The 19,826-nt window shown below is 47.3% G+C and overlaps 1 protein-coding gene across 3 annotated transcripts; it reads right to left on the reverse strand.

Moving 5' to 3' along the window:
- Nucleotides 1–69: 69 nt before the first annotated feature.
- LOC135819697 (uncharacterized) lies at nucleotides 70–19,101 on the reverse strand. 3 transcript variants are annotated; one of them, XM_065332947.1, is made up of 12 exons: nucleotides 18,744–19,101; nucleotides 15,091–15,148; nucleotides 12,430–12,742; nucleotides 11,656–11,871; nucleotides 11,025–11,147; nucleotides 10,056–10,292; nucleotides 6,093–6,401; nucleotides 5,526–5,714; nucleotides 4,482–4,526; nucleotides 3,439–3,483; nucleotides 2,662–2,768; nucleotides 70–1,483 (listed from the first exon to the last, which is right to left on the reverse strand). In XM_065332947.1, the coding sequence occupies exons 2-12, from the start codon at nucleotides 15,106–15,108 to the stop codon at nucleotides 569–571; spliced, it is 2,517 nt and encodes an 838-aa protein (XP_065189019.1). In that variant the 5' UTR covers nucleotides 15,109–15,148; nucleotides 18,744–19,101; the 3' UTR covers nucleotides 70–568. The 3 variants fall into 3 exon arrangements, with proteins under 3 accessions (XP_065189019.1, XP_065189021.1, XP_065189020.1); XM_065332949.1 differs by lacking the exon at nucleotides 4,482–4,526 and having other exon boundaries at nucleotides 3,439–3,477; XM_065332948.1 differs by lacking the exon at nucleotides 4,482–4,526.
- Nucleotides 19,102–19,826: the final 725 nt, after the last annotated feature.

Consider the following 19,826-nt stretch of genomic DNA (forward strand, 5'->3'; position numbering starts at 1 on the left):
ACCAGTGTAACGTTACCATTATGCGTACATGTACGGTACACATCTGCACGCACACACAGAGCCAATTAGTCAGTTCTTCAATTTCTAGGAAGGAAGTAATGTGGCTGCTGACCAATTCAACCTCTGGGGTTTTGTCAATCACTGACAAAAAAAGACTATTATGTACACAGTTATAATGAGTATGTATGTGTAGAGAGCTGTTGAGTTTTAGAACTAATATTCTATGTATATAATACATCATATCCAATCCATGGACAGCATTCTATATACATAATATCTATATAATCATAATATGCCTCCAACCCAATGTATAATATGTACATAGACAATAAGCATTTCAGGACAGTGCCTATGTAGAATGATGGCCTGAAAGAACTGGACACCAAACACATCATGCATATGGGTCCCCAGCAGAACAGGGTATGCATGTGCAAACAAAAAAAGCAGGATCACAAAAACACACACAGTGTGCACCAGTTGTCTATCACATGACCTAGCCGCAGCAGAATATCTACGTTGTACACCGCCTTGGCATACATGCATGTAGAAGCCGATCGATCACTGGCGTTTACAAATGGTCGGGTAGCTGAAGAGTAGACACTAAGTGATCAAAATCGAGTGCAATAAGTGTATCGCCATCCACCATCAACTGCCATGTAATGGATGTACTGGATGACAAGACAGAACGCCGGCCTATACACGTACTACAATCAACACACATCACACCACCGACCCATCTATCATCATCATCTCTATAGTGCACGGGTAACATTATAGTGTTACCCACAGCAGCAACTACATCACAATGTAATAGATCAAGAGTCTTAGGCACGTCCACTTTGATCTCGAGCCATGATGGCATTCGCAGACTTTCCTCACTTACATCCAACTTCATGATTGACAAATGCGCACCATTGCGGTCGCTCCTTGATATCACAAACAGAGTACTGTCAGTGCTGCGGATGCTGGCCGGCGGCTCCGGCATGCTGAGCGGGTCCAATTTTGCCCATACTGCACCATCATGTCTGGTATCTAATGAAATAACTTCTAAGAAATGATTGCACCATAAGCATACTATTAGAAGCGCTGACTGGGTTATAAATACATCCGCAAAAGGCTTGAAAGATGTATTCATACTCGTATCTTGTACTGGGATACAATCACATTGTATTTCTCTAGCACCACAGTTTCCCTGTAGATCTACAACATGGATCTTAGGGATATACCTATCACTGATACTTGTACTTGCAAAGTACATTTTTTCATTGTGAATGCAAAAATTCCTGCATGACCGAAAGTGTGGGTTGTCAATGGCGATTACTCTTGTCCATGCCACCTGAAGACTTTCCTTGAGAGAATGAGTAGACCGGTAGATCATTGGTCCTTCCTCCTCTTCCTGGCACACAATGTAAGCATGCCCATTGTACATGGTACAACGATGAAAACCGTTCCAGCTACCAGGTAGACGGCCACGAAAAGACCACTGCAGAATATCAAAATCGGAAAGGAATAAAGGGTTTAAAAAAAGTGGACGGAGCACATTTTCCAGCACAGCTCTGATCAAGATATGGCAGGCGTTTTCAGACAGGGTATGCTACTTGCGAACTACACCACTCCTCACTGCAAGTTGCAACTATACCTAATAGTGAAGAATATTGTGCATTGTGTCTTTTGCCCAAAGAGAAATAGAGAGTGGAGCAGACGAATGCTAGTTAGGAGGAGGAGGAGGTGGGGGGGGGTTTGGTTGATTGGTCTTTATCATTTTTGTCTCAACAGTACATTGGGTGCACAGGGATGGGCATTATCCATTTCAGTGACAGGCCAGATGCACGCGGTTGGCCGTGCCATTTTCATGAAAAATCTGATTTTTTCAAATTAGTCGTATCAACTCAAACCGACTTGTTGTCCTCCGCTGGCGTAGCTTGTGCTGCTGTGCCCTGTTCAAGCTCGACATCGACATCTCCGATATCCTCAGGGCCGTCCAAGGCGGCCACAGCAGTAGGTACGGCATCGACCAAGGCAGACTCGTCCGCAAAATTTGTTCCGTCACGATTGCGGACGGTTATGTCCGCATCCGAGTCATCTCCTTCACTATCGCAGCTCCAGTCATCACTGTCCCAGTCCATGATGGACTGGAGCACCTCTTCAGCCGACATGCTACGACTCGCCGTGTCTGAGTGACAGCTATAGAGACCTAAAGTACGTTCTGTCAATCTAATTGTTTCTGAATCGAAATATGTTTTTCGCGCTCGCGCTTTGAATGTATGCTCCCGCGTCCATACTTACTCAAACACGGCGAGTGAGGTCTTATTCAGTAGGGGAAAACCGCTAGTTTCCCCTCGAAGAGCCACAATCGGCCAAGCTAGATCATAGTGCATGGCCAGTGAGATATAGTAGTGCGCACTACGAGGACGAGATATCTCGTCTTTGGCCAATCGCGAGGGGGTCTGTAGGACGAGTAATCTCGTCCTTGGCACTGAATGGGTTAAATTTCTATTTCTCAGAGTTCAATGAAATACAACAGCGCACCATACTCCACGTCAAATGTTTCAAGGGGTACATGTCCCTTCCCCCCCCCCCCCCCCAACCCCACACCAAACAGGACCAGACCTAAATCTTTCCTTGCGGTACCCATGATGTTTGCATCTGGTCTCTTCTTACCTGGGACTTAAGTTGCGGCCGGAGAGACAGCTCATTGTCAGCTCCCTGGATTTCTACTGCGTGTTCAGAATTGGCAGAGACATGGGTTGAAATGGCCTCTTCAGGATCTGCAAGAAAGGAGACAAAATAAGAATTGAAAAAAAGAATGGCAGGAAAACAGATTCAAGCCTGAGGCATTTCTCTGCACTGTCCCGATGTCGCTACCACTATTCCGTACTGTGATGAAAACACCGCTTTTTTTAGGTACACAACATTCTGAACTCTCTTGCTCGAAAATGCTGTTTGTGACAGACCCAAGTGTTGGCGTTCCTGCCGAGTGACTTGACACTTGACTGACAAACGATAGCCGTTTTAAGCATACCAGGAGCACGTCGAACCTTCCACTCGGCAAACCTGCAAGAAAGTACCACTCCTTGCTCAACGTGCTGCTCGTGTGCTCCAGACAGCAGCAGCTGTTGGTCAGCCAAGTATCAGTTATTCGGCAGAAAGCAGCAGCTGCAACATTCCGAGGTGCCACTTTCTTGAAACTACAATGTAAATGAAAAACCAAGATAATTTGACGGTCCTGTGAAATTCCCACCGGAGCGACATGAGGGAGGCCAGAAAGAACAGCACGTGTATTAAGCCTAGCGAACACACACACATACACACACTCACACACACGCGCGCACGCACGCACGCAAGCACACACACACACACACACACACACACACACATTATGTACACATGTGCATTGTGATAGACCAACGTTTATCACAGCCATATTGGTGCACTTACGATCAACGTGAGCAGAGGTCGAAGTTGCCTTTCTTGCCGCTACACCTAAGAAGACCGCAAGAGGAAAGGCAAAGCATCAATTTACAACTGCAGGGTCACTTGTTCTCCTTACATCTTAGGTGGCATTCGTAGAAGCATTCTTGCAATGCTATGCGCGATACAACATGGTCTGCTACACCGCAGTGCGATGCATACTCACAAATTACCAATAACAGAAGTAGACGACGCATTGCTGACGTGCCTCAAAGCTCAAAGCAAATGCGTACGTTACTGTGGCATTTGTGTAGTCGGGTACCACTTGTACAAATCTGCAAGCAACTCTTGAACATTTTGTACAACTTTGTTGCAAAGGTCAAAATCGTACATCGCATCGCATGTAGCATCGCGAAAGTTGAGCCAAGCAGTGGCAAGCTCAACTTCTGAGATGGGCCAGTTGCGACGGCTGAGTGAGCTGTGCGATCGGTGCGTTTGCGAATTTCCTGGTTTCGCGGCTGTCGCATCGCGCACCGCATCGTAAAATGCTCCTGTGAATCCCGCATCACAGCGAGTGACGTTGCTGGTGCTAAGGGCCGGGTTCCACTGCGGCTCCGCTGCTCCGCGGGTTTTGGCTGCATGCAGCGGAGCAGCGCTGTTACACTGACACTCGCCATTCGCGGTACCGCCGTCGTGCTCCACGTTTTTTGATGACGTCTCACCTGCCTGCGAGCGCGAAATCAAAAAATCCGCGTGTTCTGGCATGCGCAACGAACTAAAATTTGGATTTTAAAATTTTCCCGTACAAAACAATGCAAAGTACAGGAAACAGGTCGAGCCCCGACCGCGGCTCGCAGTTTTTGATCAAGAATCGTAGCGAAAGATCGCAATGAGCCGCGGCCTCGCTGCTCTAGCTTGAGCCGCGGTCACTATGGTAATGATGACGTTTCGAACCGCGGATGACGAGCAGCGGAGCCGCAGTAGGACCCGGCCCTTAGATGCAAGAGATTAATATGCATTGTGCATTTTGATGGACCAAGGCTTCATCACAGCCATATTGTTGTACGTACGGTGAACGTGAGCAGGGATAGAAGTTGTCTTTCTTGCCGACACACCTATGAAAGACCGCAACAGGAAAGGCAAAGCATAATTTTACGACTGCAGGGTCACTTGTTTTCCTTACATCTTAGGTGGCATTCGCAGAAGCGTTCTTGCAATGCTATGGCCCATACCATTGCATTTTGTTTTGTGAGTATGCATCGCACTGCGGTGTCGCATATTGGGTTGTATTGCCCATAGCCTATGCGCAAAACAACGCGATCTGCGACACCGCAGTACGATGCATACACGCAAATTACCATACACAGAAGTAGACGACGCCTTGCTGACATGCCTCAAAGCTCAATGCAAATGCGTACGTCATTGTGGCATTTGTGTAGTCGGGTACAACTTGCACAAATCTGCAAGCAACTCTTGAACCTTTCGTACAACTTTCTTGCAAAGGTCAAAATCGTACATCACATCGCATGTCACATGGCAGAAGTTGAGCCAAGCAGTGGCAAGCTCTACTTCTGCGATGGGCCAGTTGTGACGGCTGATTGAGCTGTGCGATCGGTGCGTTTTGGGAATTTCCTAATTTCGCGGATGTCGCACTGTGCATTGCATCGTAAAAATGCTTCTGTGAATCCCACATAACAGCGAGTAACGTTGCTGGTGCTGAGATGCGAGAGATTCATATGTCCCCCTCCTCCCCCCCCCCCCCTCCCCACGCACACACATCACCTTTATAGGGGAATACCCTCCACAGACTTGCTGAAAATTCTACTTCCAGCACAATGGCCTCGGGAGGTTCAGCACAAAGGGAGGCTTTTCTGAAGGACCACAAGTTCATCAATACATGCACCAAACCGTCCTCCGATTATTCCCATGCGGCAAAACGCACTATTTCTCTTCATTGTGGTCCCAGTGACATTGCCAAAATGATACGGCGTTTGTGCTTTTATAACACGATGTAAATATTATCGCTGATGCACACCGGTTCTCAACATAAACAGCAGGACCCAATGGACACAGTACACGCAACACAACCATAAAACAATGGAATTGAAACTCACCACCAAGAATCTCAGGCAGTGCATTCAAGCATGCTTCGCCTTCATCGAAGACGAGCTTGGTCAGTGCAATCACTGCACGCTCAACATCCGGTTGGTCAGCCACAGCGACAGACAGCTCATCCTGGTCCAAGGACGGAAATCTCCCGGAGAACTCTTCAACCAAGCGCTTCTGGTCGTCAGGATTAATACCTGGACAAGAAAGCAAAGAGATTCGGACCTTTTGCTCCAGAGGTAAATTGAAGCATATCAAGGAAGCTGTTTGGTTGTGAAAACTACTTCGTTCTGTCAAAAGAGTCTCCTAGAAAACTTGTGTGCAGACAAACATCATGGACCGAAACATGCCTGCACCAACCACTTTCCCAGACGACAGCCAGTCGTCTGTTGACTAGTGATGACCTCCCTATCATCATGGAACTAAGGCTTAGGAATTAACTGACTACCCTATCATCATGGGACTAATGCTTTAATAGGAGTTGACTCGCTGTATATATGGGACTAACGCTTAGGAGTTGACTCGCTGCTATCGGTGCATTCCTAGTATTTTCCTACTGCACCAATCCGTCTTACCTTCGTCACTGCATGCCGTGGGACGCAAATTGAAGACTACTGCTGCGTCCACAGTTGACACTTCGAGAATGTGCAGACCAGCGAGCAGGCTAGATTGATCCTTACAGAACTCCCAGAGCCTTGCATGAGCCTTGGCAGACATCTGTACTAACACCGCCGTGTCTCCACTCTCCCCGTGTACACTGTCGGCGTGGATACTCTCATCACCAAGGAGATTACGGAGATTACTCACGACACTTTTAACGAAACTCGGGACCGTGTGATTATATTCACATTCGATGATGAACTTCACTATAGACGACCTCTGATCTGTTTCAGAATAATAACAGTGCATATGCATGCACAGTGACACATGCACGTTCACGCATGTACACACCCATCGAGTCAGAGACCGAATAAAGAAGAAAATGGGAAAGTTCGACTTAAAGGGGTGATTTCTTTTTCATGCAAGTACTTTGAAGTAAGCTTGGAGTGATAGCAATGGGTAACCCTGAAGAGTATTTAGGATGCGTGGATAACGAATGAAGGATTGGCGCATCCCCTCAGCACTGGTTTGTACTGTTAATATATGGAGGATACTATTCACTCCTACTCTAGCACTAAAATTAAAACTTCGTTAAGAACAAGATGAAGCTTTTGTACATGGACAATCGGTGTGCAGGACAGACAGGACACATACTGAATACTATCTGAAGTGTACGAAGAGTTGACAATACACATTAATTAATGTATGCTCCTATGTATTAGGTAACCTATGCCTGTTTGCTGTTCACATCTGATCATTTGGAAGCGTGTTTTTATTGACCACGTAAAATGATGATGCAAAGAAAGAAAAGGAGACCGGAAATATGATGCTGGGTGTGAGAGTGGGAGTGTGTGATCACTTGGTCACGTGGCCAAACAAAAATAAGCTTGCTTCGGGTTGGCAACCCCCCCCCCCCCCTCCCTCCCAAAAAAACAGACTCGCTCGGTCGGGGAAAAAACATTTTTAGGGCAAATTTTTGGTTGCTATGATCAATGATCCTGATGCTTAAATCATATGTGACGGGCAAAAGCATAAACATACAATCATGTACTGTCGCGGACATGGAAATCCAGTCGATTGACCGGGGCCGGGGCCCTCTGCACCTACAGAACGTAAGTCGTTGCATGCAGTGCACAATCATGTTGATCCGATGCGACCAGCAGCAGCGATATGTGCTACGGCTTCTTGGCCAGCGCCCTGGGGCCGCTAGACGTGCGACCGGATTATCCATGTCCACGACAGTACTTCAGTGATGCACATGTATAATAAATCACATGGTATAGATCAATGTCACAGTTCACTGACTGTACTCATACAGACTGTGTACTCCTTACAACCTGGAAGTCCACCTGTACTGGATGTCTAGTACTGGATGTCTAGTACTAGATGTCTAGCACTGGATGTCTAGTACTGGATGTCTAGTACTGGATGTCTAGTACTGGATGTCTAGTACTGGATGTCTAGTACTAGATGTCTAGCACTGGATGTCTAGCACTGGATGTCTAGCACTGGATGTCTAGCACTGGATGTCTAGTACTGGATGTCTAGTACTGGATGTCTAGTACTGGATGTCTAGTACTGGATGTCTAGTACTTGATGTCTAGTACTGGATGTCTAGTACTGGATGTCTAGTACTGGATGTCTAGTACTGGATGTCTAGTACTGGATGTCTAGTACTGGATGTCTAGTACTGGATGTCTAGTACTGGATGTCTAGTACTGGGTGTCTAGTACTGGATGTCTAGTACTGGATGTCTAGTACTGGACGTCTAGTACTGGACGTCTAGTACTGGACGTCTAGTACTGGACGTCTAGTACTGGACGTCTAGTACTGGACGTCTAGTACTGGATGTCTAGCACTGGATGTCTAGCACTGGATGTCTAGCACTGGTTGTCTAGCACTGGATGTCTAGTACTGGATGTCTAGCACTGGATGTCTAGTACTGGATGTCTAGTACTGGATGTCTAGCACTGGATGTCTAGCACTGGATGTCTAGTACTGGATGTCTAGTACTGGATGTCTAGTACTGGATGTCTAGTACTGGATGTCTAGTACTGGATGTCTAGTACTGGATGTCTAGTACTGGATGTCTAGTACTGGATGTCTAGTACTGGATGTCTAGTACTGGATGTCTAGTACTGGATGTCTAGTACTGGATGTCTAGTACTGGATGTCTAGTACTGGATGTCTAGTATTGGATGTCTAGTACTGGATGTCTAGTACTGGATGTCTAGTACTGGATGTCTAGTACTGGATGTCTAGTACTGGATGTCTAGTACTGGATGTCTAGTACTGGATGTCTAGTACTGGATGTCTAGTACTGGATGTCTAGTACTGGATGTCTAGTACTGGATGTCTAGTACTGGATGTCTAGTACTGGATGTCTAGTACTGGATGTCTAGTACTGGATGTCTAGCACTGGATGTCTAGCACTGGATGTCTAGCACTGGATGTCTAGTACTGGATGTCTAGTACTGGATGTCTAGTACTGGATGTCTAACACTGGATGTCTAGCACTGGATGTCTAGCACTGGATGTCTAGTACTGGATGTCTAGGATGTCTAGTACTGGATGTCTAGTACTGGATGTCTAGTACTGGATGTCTAGTACTGGATGTCTAGTACTGGATGTCTAGTACTGGATGTCTAGTACTGGATGTCTAGTACTGGATGTCTAGTACTGGATGTCTAGTACTGGATATCTAGTACTGGATGTCTAGTACTGGATGTCTAGTACTGGATGTCAAGTACTGGATGTCTAGTACTGGATGTCTAGTACTGGATGTCTAGTACTGGATGTCTAGTACTGGATGTCTAGTACTGGATGTCTAGTACTGGATGTCTAGTACTGGATGTCTAGTACTGGATGTCTAGTACTGGATGTCTAGTACTGGATGTCTAGTACTGGATGTCTAGTACTGGATGTCTAGTACTGGATGTCTAGTACTGGATGTCTAGTACTGGATGTCTAGTACTGGATGTCTAGTACTGGATGTCTAGTACTGGATGTCTAGTACTGGATGTCTAGTACTTGATGTCTAGTACTGGATGTCTAGTACTGGATGTCTAGTACTGGATGTCTAGTACTGGATGTCTAGTACTGGATGTCTAGTACTGGATGTCTAGTACTGGATGTCTAGTACTGGATGTCTAGTACTGGATGTCTAGTACTGGATGTCTAGTACTGGATGTCTAGTACTGGGTGTCTAGTACTGGATGTACATGACTGTATATGTAGGCATGCATGCATGATGTAAATGAGCTGTTTTGGCAGCTACTTACAGGCTCCTCGGGTACCTATTGTACACTTATAATAATATAATTCGGGATTCGCGTAGGCATCGCTTGAATGTTCAGAAACACACAAACTAGCCTTCGCTTCCGCAGGCCACCACTATGCCTATGCCTTGCACACCTTAGTGACGAATGCAGACCTCACAAGTAAGTCAGGGGAGAGTAGGTGAGTCTCTCAACCAATCGGGCGTGTAACGGCCCATAACCCTGTAAACTGCATCCTTGTTACCCTCACTCCGAGCGGTGAGTACCCAGTTGACCGTGGGTGTCGGCGCAGTTCACCACGCATAAAAAGTCTTTACTCACGTAAAAAGTCTTTACACGCTCCCTGCTACCAGCGCGGGTCTCGAACTCGGGACCTCATGATTCGCAGGCAGGCCTGCAAACCAATTGGCCATATGCGTTGGTCTTACGCAGACCAAAATATGTTTCAGACTTAGGAGAATATGACCCGGTCGGCCGACCGTAAACAAGGTTTTTGTTTTGGCCGAATATGGAAAATGCCCACACCCTCCCACACTCACATCCACACGCAATCACCCTTACACCCACCATTACACCCTTATACCCACCCACTCACCCACCCACTCACCCACCCACCCTTATCAAACAATCACGCAATCATGCTAGCACACGCATGCTGACCTGTAAACTTCAGTCGTTTGCTGCCACGAATGGCCAGTATGTTCACAGGCACGTTCACTAGCACCTCCAGATAGCCAGTGGTCTCTGTGACGACAGTGTGGTCGTCGATGAAGCCAGTATCCTTCAAATACTGCTTGGTCTCTGAAATGCTACGGCTGTCCCTTGCAGATCCAGTGCCCATGCTGATGAAACAAGTGTGCTTACTTAACTCTCTATGTATATCAGCTGGCAATATGTCTGCGACAGACGAGAAAGAGGCGAAATTGGCAGACACACCGAACACAGTGAAAGCCAGTTCAGATCAGTTTTACAAGACAATTGAGAGGGGGAAGTAGAGGTTTGAGCAAACTCATGCCAAGACAAGCCACCAGCGGCACCGAGAATACATTCACGCCCATCCTCAAGCTTCTCTTCGTCAGTGATTGCAGTTTGGTCCATGACGATTGCCATACAACAAGAACACGCGTGGTGTTTTCAGCCTGGTAGGTCTCTGAAAGATTGCTGATGTTGTCTTCATTCACCAGTCATGAGTGTCCCCCCCCCCCCACCACCCCCCCCCCCCCCCCCACCACCACCACCTCTTCCCCCCCCCCCCACCCCTCCCGAGAGGTGTACAGAAAGGAGAAGAGAAGGTGGAGGCAAGGGGGAATGTCGTGAAAGTGATGTTGGTATGACTGACGGCCAGTTTATGTAGCCGGATGTTATCTACTAAAATTAATGCTCTCTTTGTTTCATGGAGAGAAGTATGTGGGAGAGACGGAGGGATGTATCAGGGGCCGCTTAGAACAGAATTACAGAGAAGACAGAGTATGCGGCACCCACAAAGCCCTGGGGAGAGCACCATGCATTGCGCCAGCTGGTACAGCATCCAGCGGGGTGATGGCAATGGTGTCGGTGAAATAATACCAATCTGCAGACTAGATAATTATCATGGTGATGCACTAGAGACCGGTACAAACTATTGCTTACCAACTTGGCCGTCCGCCCGTGTCACCTGACCCTGGTACTGGCATTCCTGTGCCTCACGGTCATCAGTGATGCTAGCGCTAGACGCCAAGCGGTCGATTTCAGTCAATACCGCTCGCCGTTGTTCTGATCAAGACCAAAGCAGAACCGGGACGATAAAAACTGAAATTAATTTGAAATTTCTAGCGGACAGCATACAGTAATTATGACGTTGGGTAGAAATCACCTTGCCCTCAAGTTCATAATTATGCGAGTCATGGCTTAGTGCACACGAAGTACTTGCAATGTGCAAGAACAATGAGAGAGTAAAACCATCACTAACGTACGTCTCCACCTGTGGGAAAATGCAATCACTGGAACAATGCACATACTGCTATGTGTAGATTGAATGCATATTTTGTCCTCTTTTTCCATGATAACATTGGCTCCAGGTCCGGGTTCAAACACTACACCAGTAGATAGAAGAGAGGGATAAGCTGGACGTTATTTTTGCCGTGACGCGTTATTTGGCCCGCGCGTTGAAAAACAACACGAGAGACCTGCAGCTCACGTCAAGGACCCGTTTGACGTAGAATTGCACGTCACATCAAAATTTAACGTGCAGTTTAGCCTCTCTCATAGCCCCTGCGCCCACCTTGTCCCATGTTCCGCATGCTCAGCAAGTCTACGTTCACAGCCGAGGTTGGCTGTGGTAAGTGGATGGGTTTCTTTCTCTTGTCGAGGACGGTCTGTGACGTGCGCATTCGTGCCACATCCTCGGCAGTGTGGACCACCCGTTGACGTTCCGGTGCTGAGAACTCTTTCATCAGGTCTACTACTTTATTGCAGTCTTTTTGGCATTCCGGAGAAACTGGAGACCACACACGCATGCGCCACCAAACATACCGGTAGAAGGACAACAAATTCAGTTGTTAACATGCTTGGCTAAGGCCTGCAGCTTCTTCAGCCAGAATGTACAACACCACAAGACACGGCTACGCAGTACAGCCGCTGGTGTTTGGATATCCTGGGAAAGGCCAACTCTCCTTGGAATCCAAAACCTTCCGAGATGTGGGCATCTTGTGCCCCACTCGGAGCCCATGCCTATTGTTCCCCACCCCAACGTATCCCAACCCAATGCGTCCCAACACACCGCCCCCTCACCACCTTCCTCTGCCCAACTTCCCCTGCCCAAGTTCTGGTAGGTTCCACATTACACAACATAGTCAGCTGAAGCCAGGGGAGTTTAGTGGCTTGCCCAAGTTGGCATTGAGGCTGGAACACCAGGGTCATCACTTCTTCTTTTCCAAACATGAACGTTTCTCAGATTGTCACCCAAGTACTAATGCTATCCAACAGTACGTGCTGTACATGTAATACAATTCTGTGAGTGTCTCTCAGTCACCTGACTGATAAAATTTCTACTTACCTACAACAAAGGTATCCACTGACTGCATGTCATCTAGAAACTTTGAAAAGTTTGCTTCAGGTTCGGTGCTACGCACTATACTACAGAAAGTGTGGAAAGTCTCAGCTGTACCCCTGCTCAGCATATCGAGGAGAAGCTCATTGTGTTTGGCAGAATCGTCTACTGCCATCAACTCCTTCTTCTGCGTATCGGAGATCAAACCTTTTCCCCGGCATTCCATGCGGATTGTGCTGCAGCTGAGCGTTGCTTGGAGGCGTGGGATCCACTCGCGGAACACTCGACTTGACCATGGCCATGAGTTGACCGCGTGGTTCTGCAATAACAACATACAGAGTGCATACAGTAGACCTTGGCGGGTAATGCTAAAAAAATTGGCAGATTCTGCTTGAAAAGCAGTGAAATTGGCAGATTCTGCTTGAAAAGCAGTGAAATTGGCAAAACCATACAAAACTTATGGCAGGCACTTCACCTTGCCTTGAATTCTGCTCTATTTCTTTTTCCACATACCAAACATGCATGAAAGCATCCCGATAAAGTACCAAATTCTGAACACAAAAATTCTGCCAGCAGTATCTGCCAAGGGCTAGCTTACCATGAGCTGAGAATCACAGAAGCTGCCAGTAAGGTACGACCAGGGAGTCGTCAAATACCAGTATTTTACAACTCCCTGGCTACGACCAGTACTTAGCAGCATACATGGTGCCATGCAAGTTCTGTTTATTGTTTGTTTTTGTTTTTAGCACTGCCAGAGATCTATGCTGTGTTGATCAAGTGTTCATCGGGGGACAAGACAGCCCTGGCTAACTGCAGATATATTCGTATGGGCTTATTGCTTGCGTTTGGCCACTGCCATTTCAGGGGCCTGGTTGGCTGAGGTAGGCCACATTGAAGCGTTACTGTTTACTGAAGATAATCAATAATACCAGATGGCCCTTTACACGCATTGGCACACGTTTTAACCATCCAATGATAGCATGGAGCGGGTACATGTGTGTGTGTGTGTGTGTGTGTGTGTGTGTATGTGCGTGAGTGCCAGCCAGTTCGGTTGGTGGGTACACCTATGCCTGATTGTGTTGGGTCTGTTGCCAACGGGCTCGGTTGCTTGAAGGTGTAATGTTGTACCTGCCACCTTTGTTGGTTCCAGGGTTCATATACTTTCTGTTTGAAGTATACATACCTGTTAACCATGGACTAGATTAACTCTTGTGTAATCAATGGTGCTAGTGAAGCTTATATCAGATCCACTCTGATTTGGCCACCCACACTAGTAGCAAGTATTACCTTCACTGGGAGCGGGGGTAACTGCAGTTGGATCCCTGGACGGATACCCTGATGCCGTCAATCCTTTTTCTGCACCTTGTCCTCACCCACTAACTGAGGTGTGGTGAGCCCATAAGTGGGATCATTTTCAAGTCCACCCAGAGTTTTGGGGATTTCAGGGGGTGTCGGCTGTTGGGCGGTTCAATAGCCAATTGAATCATCTTTCCAAGATTTCTTTTGAGTCTCTCTCCCCTCTCCCGGGGAGACCCACGTGACCAGTTTTGGCAGTGAGCAACAAGTACAAGTACAAGTGTGTGTATGTGTGTGTTTGTGTGTGTGTGTGTGTGTGTGTGTGTGTGTGTGTGTGTATGTGTGTGTGTGTGTGTGTGTGTGTGTGTGTGTGTGTGTGTGATGACCGACCTCAAGTTTGCACTGCAGCAGCCATCTCAGCGGTTCATCCTTGCTCAGGACCGCCAACAGTGGAGGGAAGTACGGGTTGCCCCTCAGTCAAGCTCCACCATGCCCAAGTCTGTGCATTGCGCAGTGTGTGACCGGAACTTCTCACGGGTCTCCGATCGAACGCGGCACAAGTGCACCACTTAGAGATGGCTTCCCATCCAGCTCCAGCGTGGATCAGTGCAGTGCCAGAAGTGCCATAGGTGGTTCCGCAGCAAGGATGGCTACTCTGTTCATCGATGCCAGCCTGTCACGAGCTCTCCTATACCAACAGTCAGTCTGTCTGTGCCACTTTCAGCTTGTTGCCAGCAGCACTGCCCAACATGTCAGCGATGCTTCCGTTCTGCGGCCGGGTTCAAGAGTCACAACTGCAATCGTGGTGCGAGACCATCTGCTGCTAAGAGAGCAGCTCTGCCCCTCAGCTGCCCACATTGTAAACGCAATTTCCGCCGGCAGCAGTACCTAGCCAGACATTCGCGGTCCTGCTTGTGATCCGACTCCCGTTTTCTGGTACCCTTTTCATAGGGGTGACACTTACCCATCTGGGCAGTCATGCTGCTAGTAGTAGTAGTAGTAGTGTGTGCGCATGTGTGTGTGTGTGTGTGTGTGTGTGTGTGTATGTGTGTGTGTGTGTGTGTGTGTGTGTGTGTGTGTGTGTGTGTGTGTGTGTGTGTGTGTGTGTGTGTGTGCGCGCATGCGTGTGTGCATGTGTGTGTGTGTGTGTGTATGTGTGTGTATGTATGGGTGTGTGTGTGTACACATGTGTGTGTATGTACTGTGTATGTATGTTTGTGTGTGTGTGTGTATATGTGTGTGTGCACGCGCGTGTGATTGCGAGTGTACGTGCGCATGCAAACATGTGTGTATGTATGTGCACACTGTAAGATGTCTTTGAGACAACATTTTCAGAATTTGGCAAAGCAATGACATGTGGACAATTCATACCTCTGCAGCTGTAGCCATGACTGCGACAACAAAAAAAGTCACGGACGTCAGTCACCATCTGTTGCACATGTACACATAACAAACCACACCAAAATAGACGCGGCACATCATGAGTGATGTAGAAATGGATATCATTCTTCAGAATGTTTACAGCCGGTGCAGTTTCAAAAAAAATTCACGGTTCGCGCGAGACTCGGCCAAAGGCCCGGTTTTCCGTATCCGCAGGAACGCCACCACCCTCTTGGATCAAGGCGCGGAATGAGATGCAGTTCCTAAGCGGTGGGAGGTGAGTAGATCAGACTTCCAAGCAGGACTTGAACCTGGTACCCTCTGTTTCTCAATCATGGTCTTAGACCATCCCACTAGGCCTGCCTGCAGATTCCAAAGAAACCCTAACATTTTAAAAGCGCTTCACACTTTTGTTTCAGTGGAGGCAAGGTTCCAAGAGCGTGTACCGAGCATTGACAAGAGTGAATCACCCCCAAGAGTAGGCAGCTACCGCATACAGATTTGTCCCAACAGAATTTCAAGTTGACAGCATTGTTTTGATGCAATGCTCCTCTTGCGCGAATGATTTACAGCGTTTGTACAGCTTATCAAACCATCACACATTTTTCCTTGTGCCATTTGTCCCAGCTAAAGTCCAGGATATGTCTGATAATCCGCGCACATTGCATCATAATATGACGTCAACTTGAGGAAGTTGGCTGCTCTCAACGTCGAAAACGCGCGTCCAGAGTACGAGAAGCATGTCGAGCCCTCCGCTCAGCAAATTTGCAAGGAAGCACCACTCCCTGTTCATTGCAATGTGAATCGGGGAATCTGAACCAGGAGCTGAAAGCAGCACCAAGGCTCAAGCCCTCTGGCCCTCCCGGATGGGTTATTCGACCATGTACGGTGAAATAGAAATGCGGAGCTGCGTTTGATTCGCGGGTCGCATTTCTTTGGCCACGACTGTACTGGTACTTCAAAGTGACAGTCCATAATAAGACCATAATAAGACCATAATAAGACCATAATAAGTCCATAATAAGACCATAATAAGACCATAATATATTCCACGCACGTCATGCATAGAAACACTCTGACTAGTAGTCAACGTTCTTATGTATTCGGAATTCTGGTAAGTCTTTAAAAGAAAATGCACGTACAGTCAACTTCGCTAATAACGACTGCGGATATAACGACAATTCGCGAATAACGACAGCATTTCCATGCCCAGAGCAAAGTCCCTTCTAACTGTAATACATATAATTTGACTTCGGGTATAACGACACTTCGTGAATAAGGACACTTTTTTGATGCCCCGCTGAATGTCGTTATAAGCGAAGTAGACTGTAAATGTACACGCGCATGCACTATCACACAGTGACAAGGTTTCACATGGTAGATCTACAGCTTGTATGGTGTTTTGAGTTTCCGACGCCCTTCCGTGCAAACGATCGTGATTACGTGCCCGAATAAAAGACGATTGGGTGTAACCATGCATTATTCCCATAGCTATGCAGAAGACGTTACTTCAGTAACATCTGGCGCTAGCCAGGGTCCACACAGCTTTAATTCCGTGTTTGTTTGTTTGTTTGTTTGTGCCATCCGCATGCCTGGCGCTATCCCGTACCTGTCCCGTACCGTACCGTACCATCAAAGACAGCTGGCCACAATATTCAAGTAGGGCTTTCAAATGCAAGATCATAACATGAAGCAACTTGGAAGAATGAGTATGTATGCGAAGTGTGCCGGGGGAATGCATGGAGGGCGATAGTGCGGGTTCTAATCCTAGGTTATGTCTTGAAAACAAAGAGGAGAAATGAACAAATTATAACATCCCTATGCGTTTTTTGCCTAGGTCATCAAGGTGGTAGACAGTGTCGTATTACCCTCGAATGCAAAGAGAAAGTTTATTTATTTCGCACAGGGCCCTACGCTATGCTTTTTGCCTAGCTCATCATGCATGTTATTCTAACAGACGAATACTTTTTTGCAATACAATGATGTAGCCGATCAGTTCGTTGTGGCACGGTTGGGCATTGTAGCCGTCATGGTCGACATAAAACACTATTTACATACACAAGCTTGGGGAGCAAAAGTTTCTGTCCCATAAGCTGCCGCATACCAACTAAGTACAAATGTATCGGGGGAATGCATGCAGTGCGATAGTGTGGGTTCGAATCACAGGTTGTCGTGAAAAAAATGAGAAATTAAAAATTCATGATATCCCTATGCTTTTTTTGCCTAGGTCATGAAGGTGGTAGACGGTGTCGTATTACCCTCGAGGGCAAAGAGAAAGTTTGATGTAGACAATCAATGGAAAAAAACATTTCCATCAGTTCTAATAGCATGCATGATGAGCTAGGCAAAAAAAGCATAGCGTAGGGCCCTGAGCTTCCAAGCTCTCTCGTTTTATTTATTTATTATTTCGGCTAGTCGGCTACTATACTTCTTTGTTGCTCTTGCGGGTTAGACACCGGGAAGTAGCCATGTTCATACATGCCAACCGTCCGGGGATTCCCGGGACAGTCCAGGGAATAGGGTGTTTGTCCCGGGGTCCAGGGATGTCCTGCGAAAGTCCAGGGATTGAGATGGAACTTTTGAAATCGATTTTTTCTCCTTTTCCAGTATTTCCTCGAACTTGTAGACCCATTGTAAGTACACACAGCACGTAGTAGACAAAAAAAAACACCATGTGGAACTGCAATGGATCGCCGGCTCAATGCATTGCAATGACATCCTTTTTGATTGAGCAGCAGTCATGAAAATACATCTTCTAATGATGGATGTGGTAAAAAAATTGGTGTCCAGGGGAAATGGTCTAAATTTAGCCTCACTGTGCAGGGAACTCAAGACCAAGGTTGGCATAATATGCATGTTAGGGGCGTGAGCCCGCTTTTCGGCACCGAGAACTACAGCTGGCTCGACTCGACTCTACTGAGTGAAGAGAACCCACACCTATTCACCTATTCACCTATCCACCTATCCACCTATCCACCTATCCACCTATTCACCTATTCACCTATTCACCTATTCACCTATTCACCTATTCACCTATTCACCTATTCACCTATTCACCTATTCACCTATTCACCTATTCTGTATTCACCTATTCACCTATTCAACTATTCTGTATTCACCTATTCACCTATTCACCCATTCACCCATTCACCCATTCACCCATTCACCCATTCACCCATTCACCCATTCACCCATTCACCCATTCACCCATTCACCCATTCACCCATTCACCCATTCACCCATTCACCCATTCACCCATTCACCCATTCACCCATTCACCCATTCACCCATTCACCCATTCACCCATTCACCCATTCACCCATTCACCCAATCACTTATTCACCTATTCACCTATTCACCTATTCACCTATTCACCTATTCACCTATTCACCTATTCACCTATTCACCTATTCACCTATTCACCTATTCACCTATTCCCCTATTCACCTATTCACCTATTCCCCGCACTTTACTCGCAATGAATCGCAGTACACAAGCAAAACAGTCATTGAGTTGTTGAGACGCTCACAGTACAGTAGCATGAGCCAATGCTGCCATGCATAACCGTCACCGGTGCCCTGCGGCCAGTTCAGGAAACGAGAACGAACGCCCCAAGAACCGAACAACACTGGCCAACCACTTACCCAGAATCACTGGAACACCATGACAGACGGGGACGATGAACGTCCAGCGGCGAGCGCTCCTGCAGCCAGGAGTCCCGGTTTGCTTGAATCCTGGACACGACTTCGAACGCCGTGGCCGGATAGGCTGTACCGGGTCTCTACGTCGTGACGGTATAGAGCAGTCGAATGGAGCCTCCGAGCCACTAGGAAACTTCGATGAAACCCTTTGGCCAACACACAGATTCTTACACAGCCTGCACCCAAACAAACTTCGACACGAAGCAGCAGACGGCCGAACTAACACCCCCTCGCTGCCAACAACAACTCGTCTACAGGCTGCCTGTACTGGCTGTAGCATGAAAAACTGAAGAAACTACAGCTAGCGCTGCAGTGAAAATATTTCACAAGCTCCAGTGCGGAAATGGTGCTCGTTTCGGCGAGGCGAGCTACCGCGTTCCGCAGCATGCAGTGCAGTGCAGTGCAGTGCAGTGCAGTGCAGTGCAGTGCAGTGCAGTGCATGCTGCATATGCATTGAGGGTAGACCTACGCGTAGATCTACGACTACGGGTGGGTACGGCCGCGTAGATTAAAGGGGAAGTGCATCGATTTTTCAAGTAGGGCTCAGATGAAAGACAATTGGATATCGGTTCCTATGGTATATCTCTCGCTTGCGTACGGCAAGGGAAACTTGCCATATCGCCGATTTCCTGATCCCGTTTCCATGGCGACTACAGGTGATGACGCACATTCGGCTTAGCTCCGATCCGTGAGAGAGAAGGTCGATCAGTGAAGAATTGTGTCATTTTCAGTTGTCTTCTTGTATTCACGAAGTGAAAGAAGTACTGTGTTCAAGGCTGTTAGTGCCGTGAACTGTTTATTAGTAGTCCTCTCCGTTGTGTACTGGGACGTGACACCGACATGGGAAAGCTGGAGTGCGGAGACGTTAGCTGGCAAGCGAAAATCGTGACGAACCAAGTGCTGAGATCTTGGTTGGGACAAATCAAACGTTCAGCATTTACCTCAACCAAGGACCATGCCGTTTGCTCTTTCCACTTCCTGAAGATGGATGCGCTGCCTGCTGGAGACTCTCCTATCTCTCGTAAC

This window comes from Sycon ciliatum, chromosome 6 (assembly GCF_964019385.1).
Source record: "Sycon ciliatum chromosome 6, ocSycCili1.1, whole genome shotgun sequence".
In the NCBI taxonomy this organism is placed as follows: domain Eukaryota; kingdom Metazoa; phylum Porifera; class Calcarea; order Leucosolenida; family Sycettidae; genus Sycon; species Sycon ciliatum.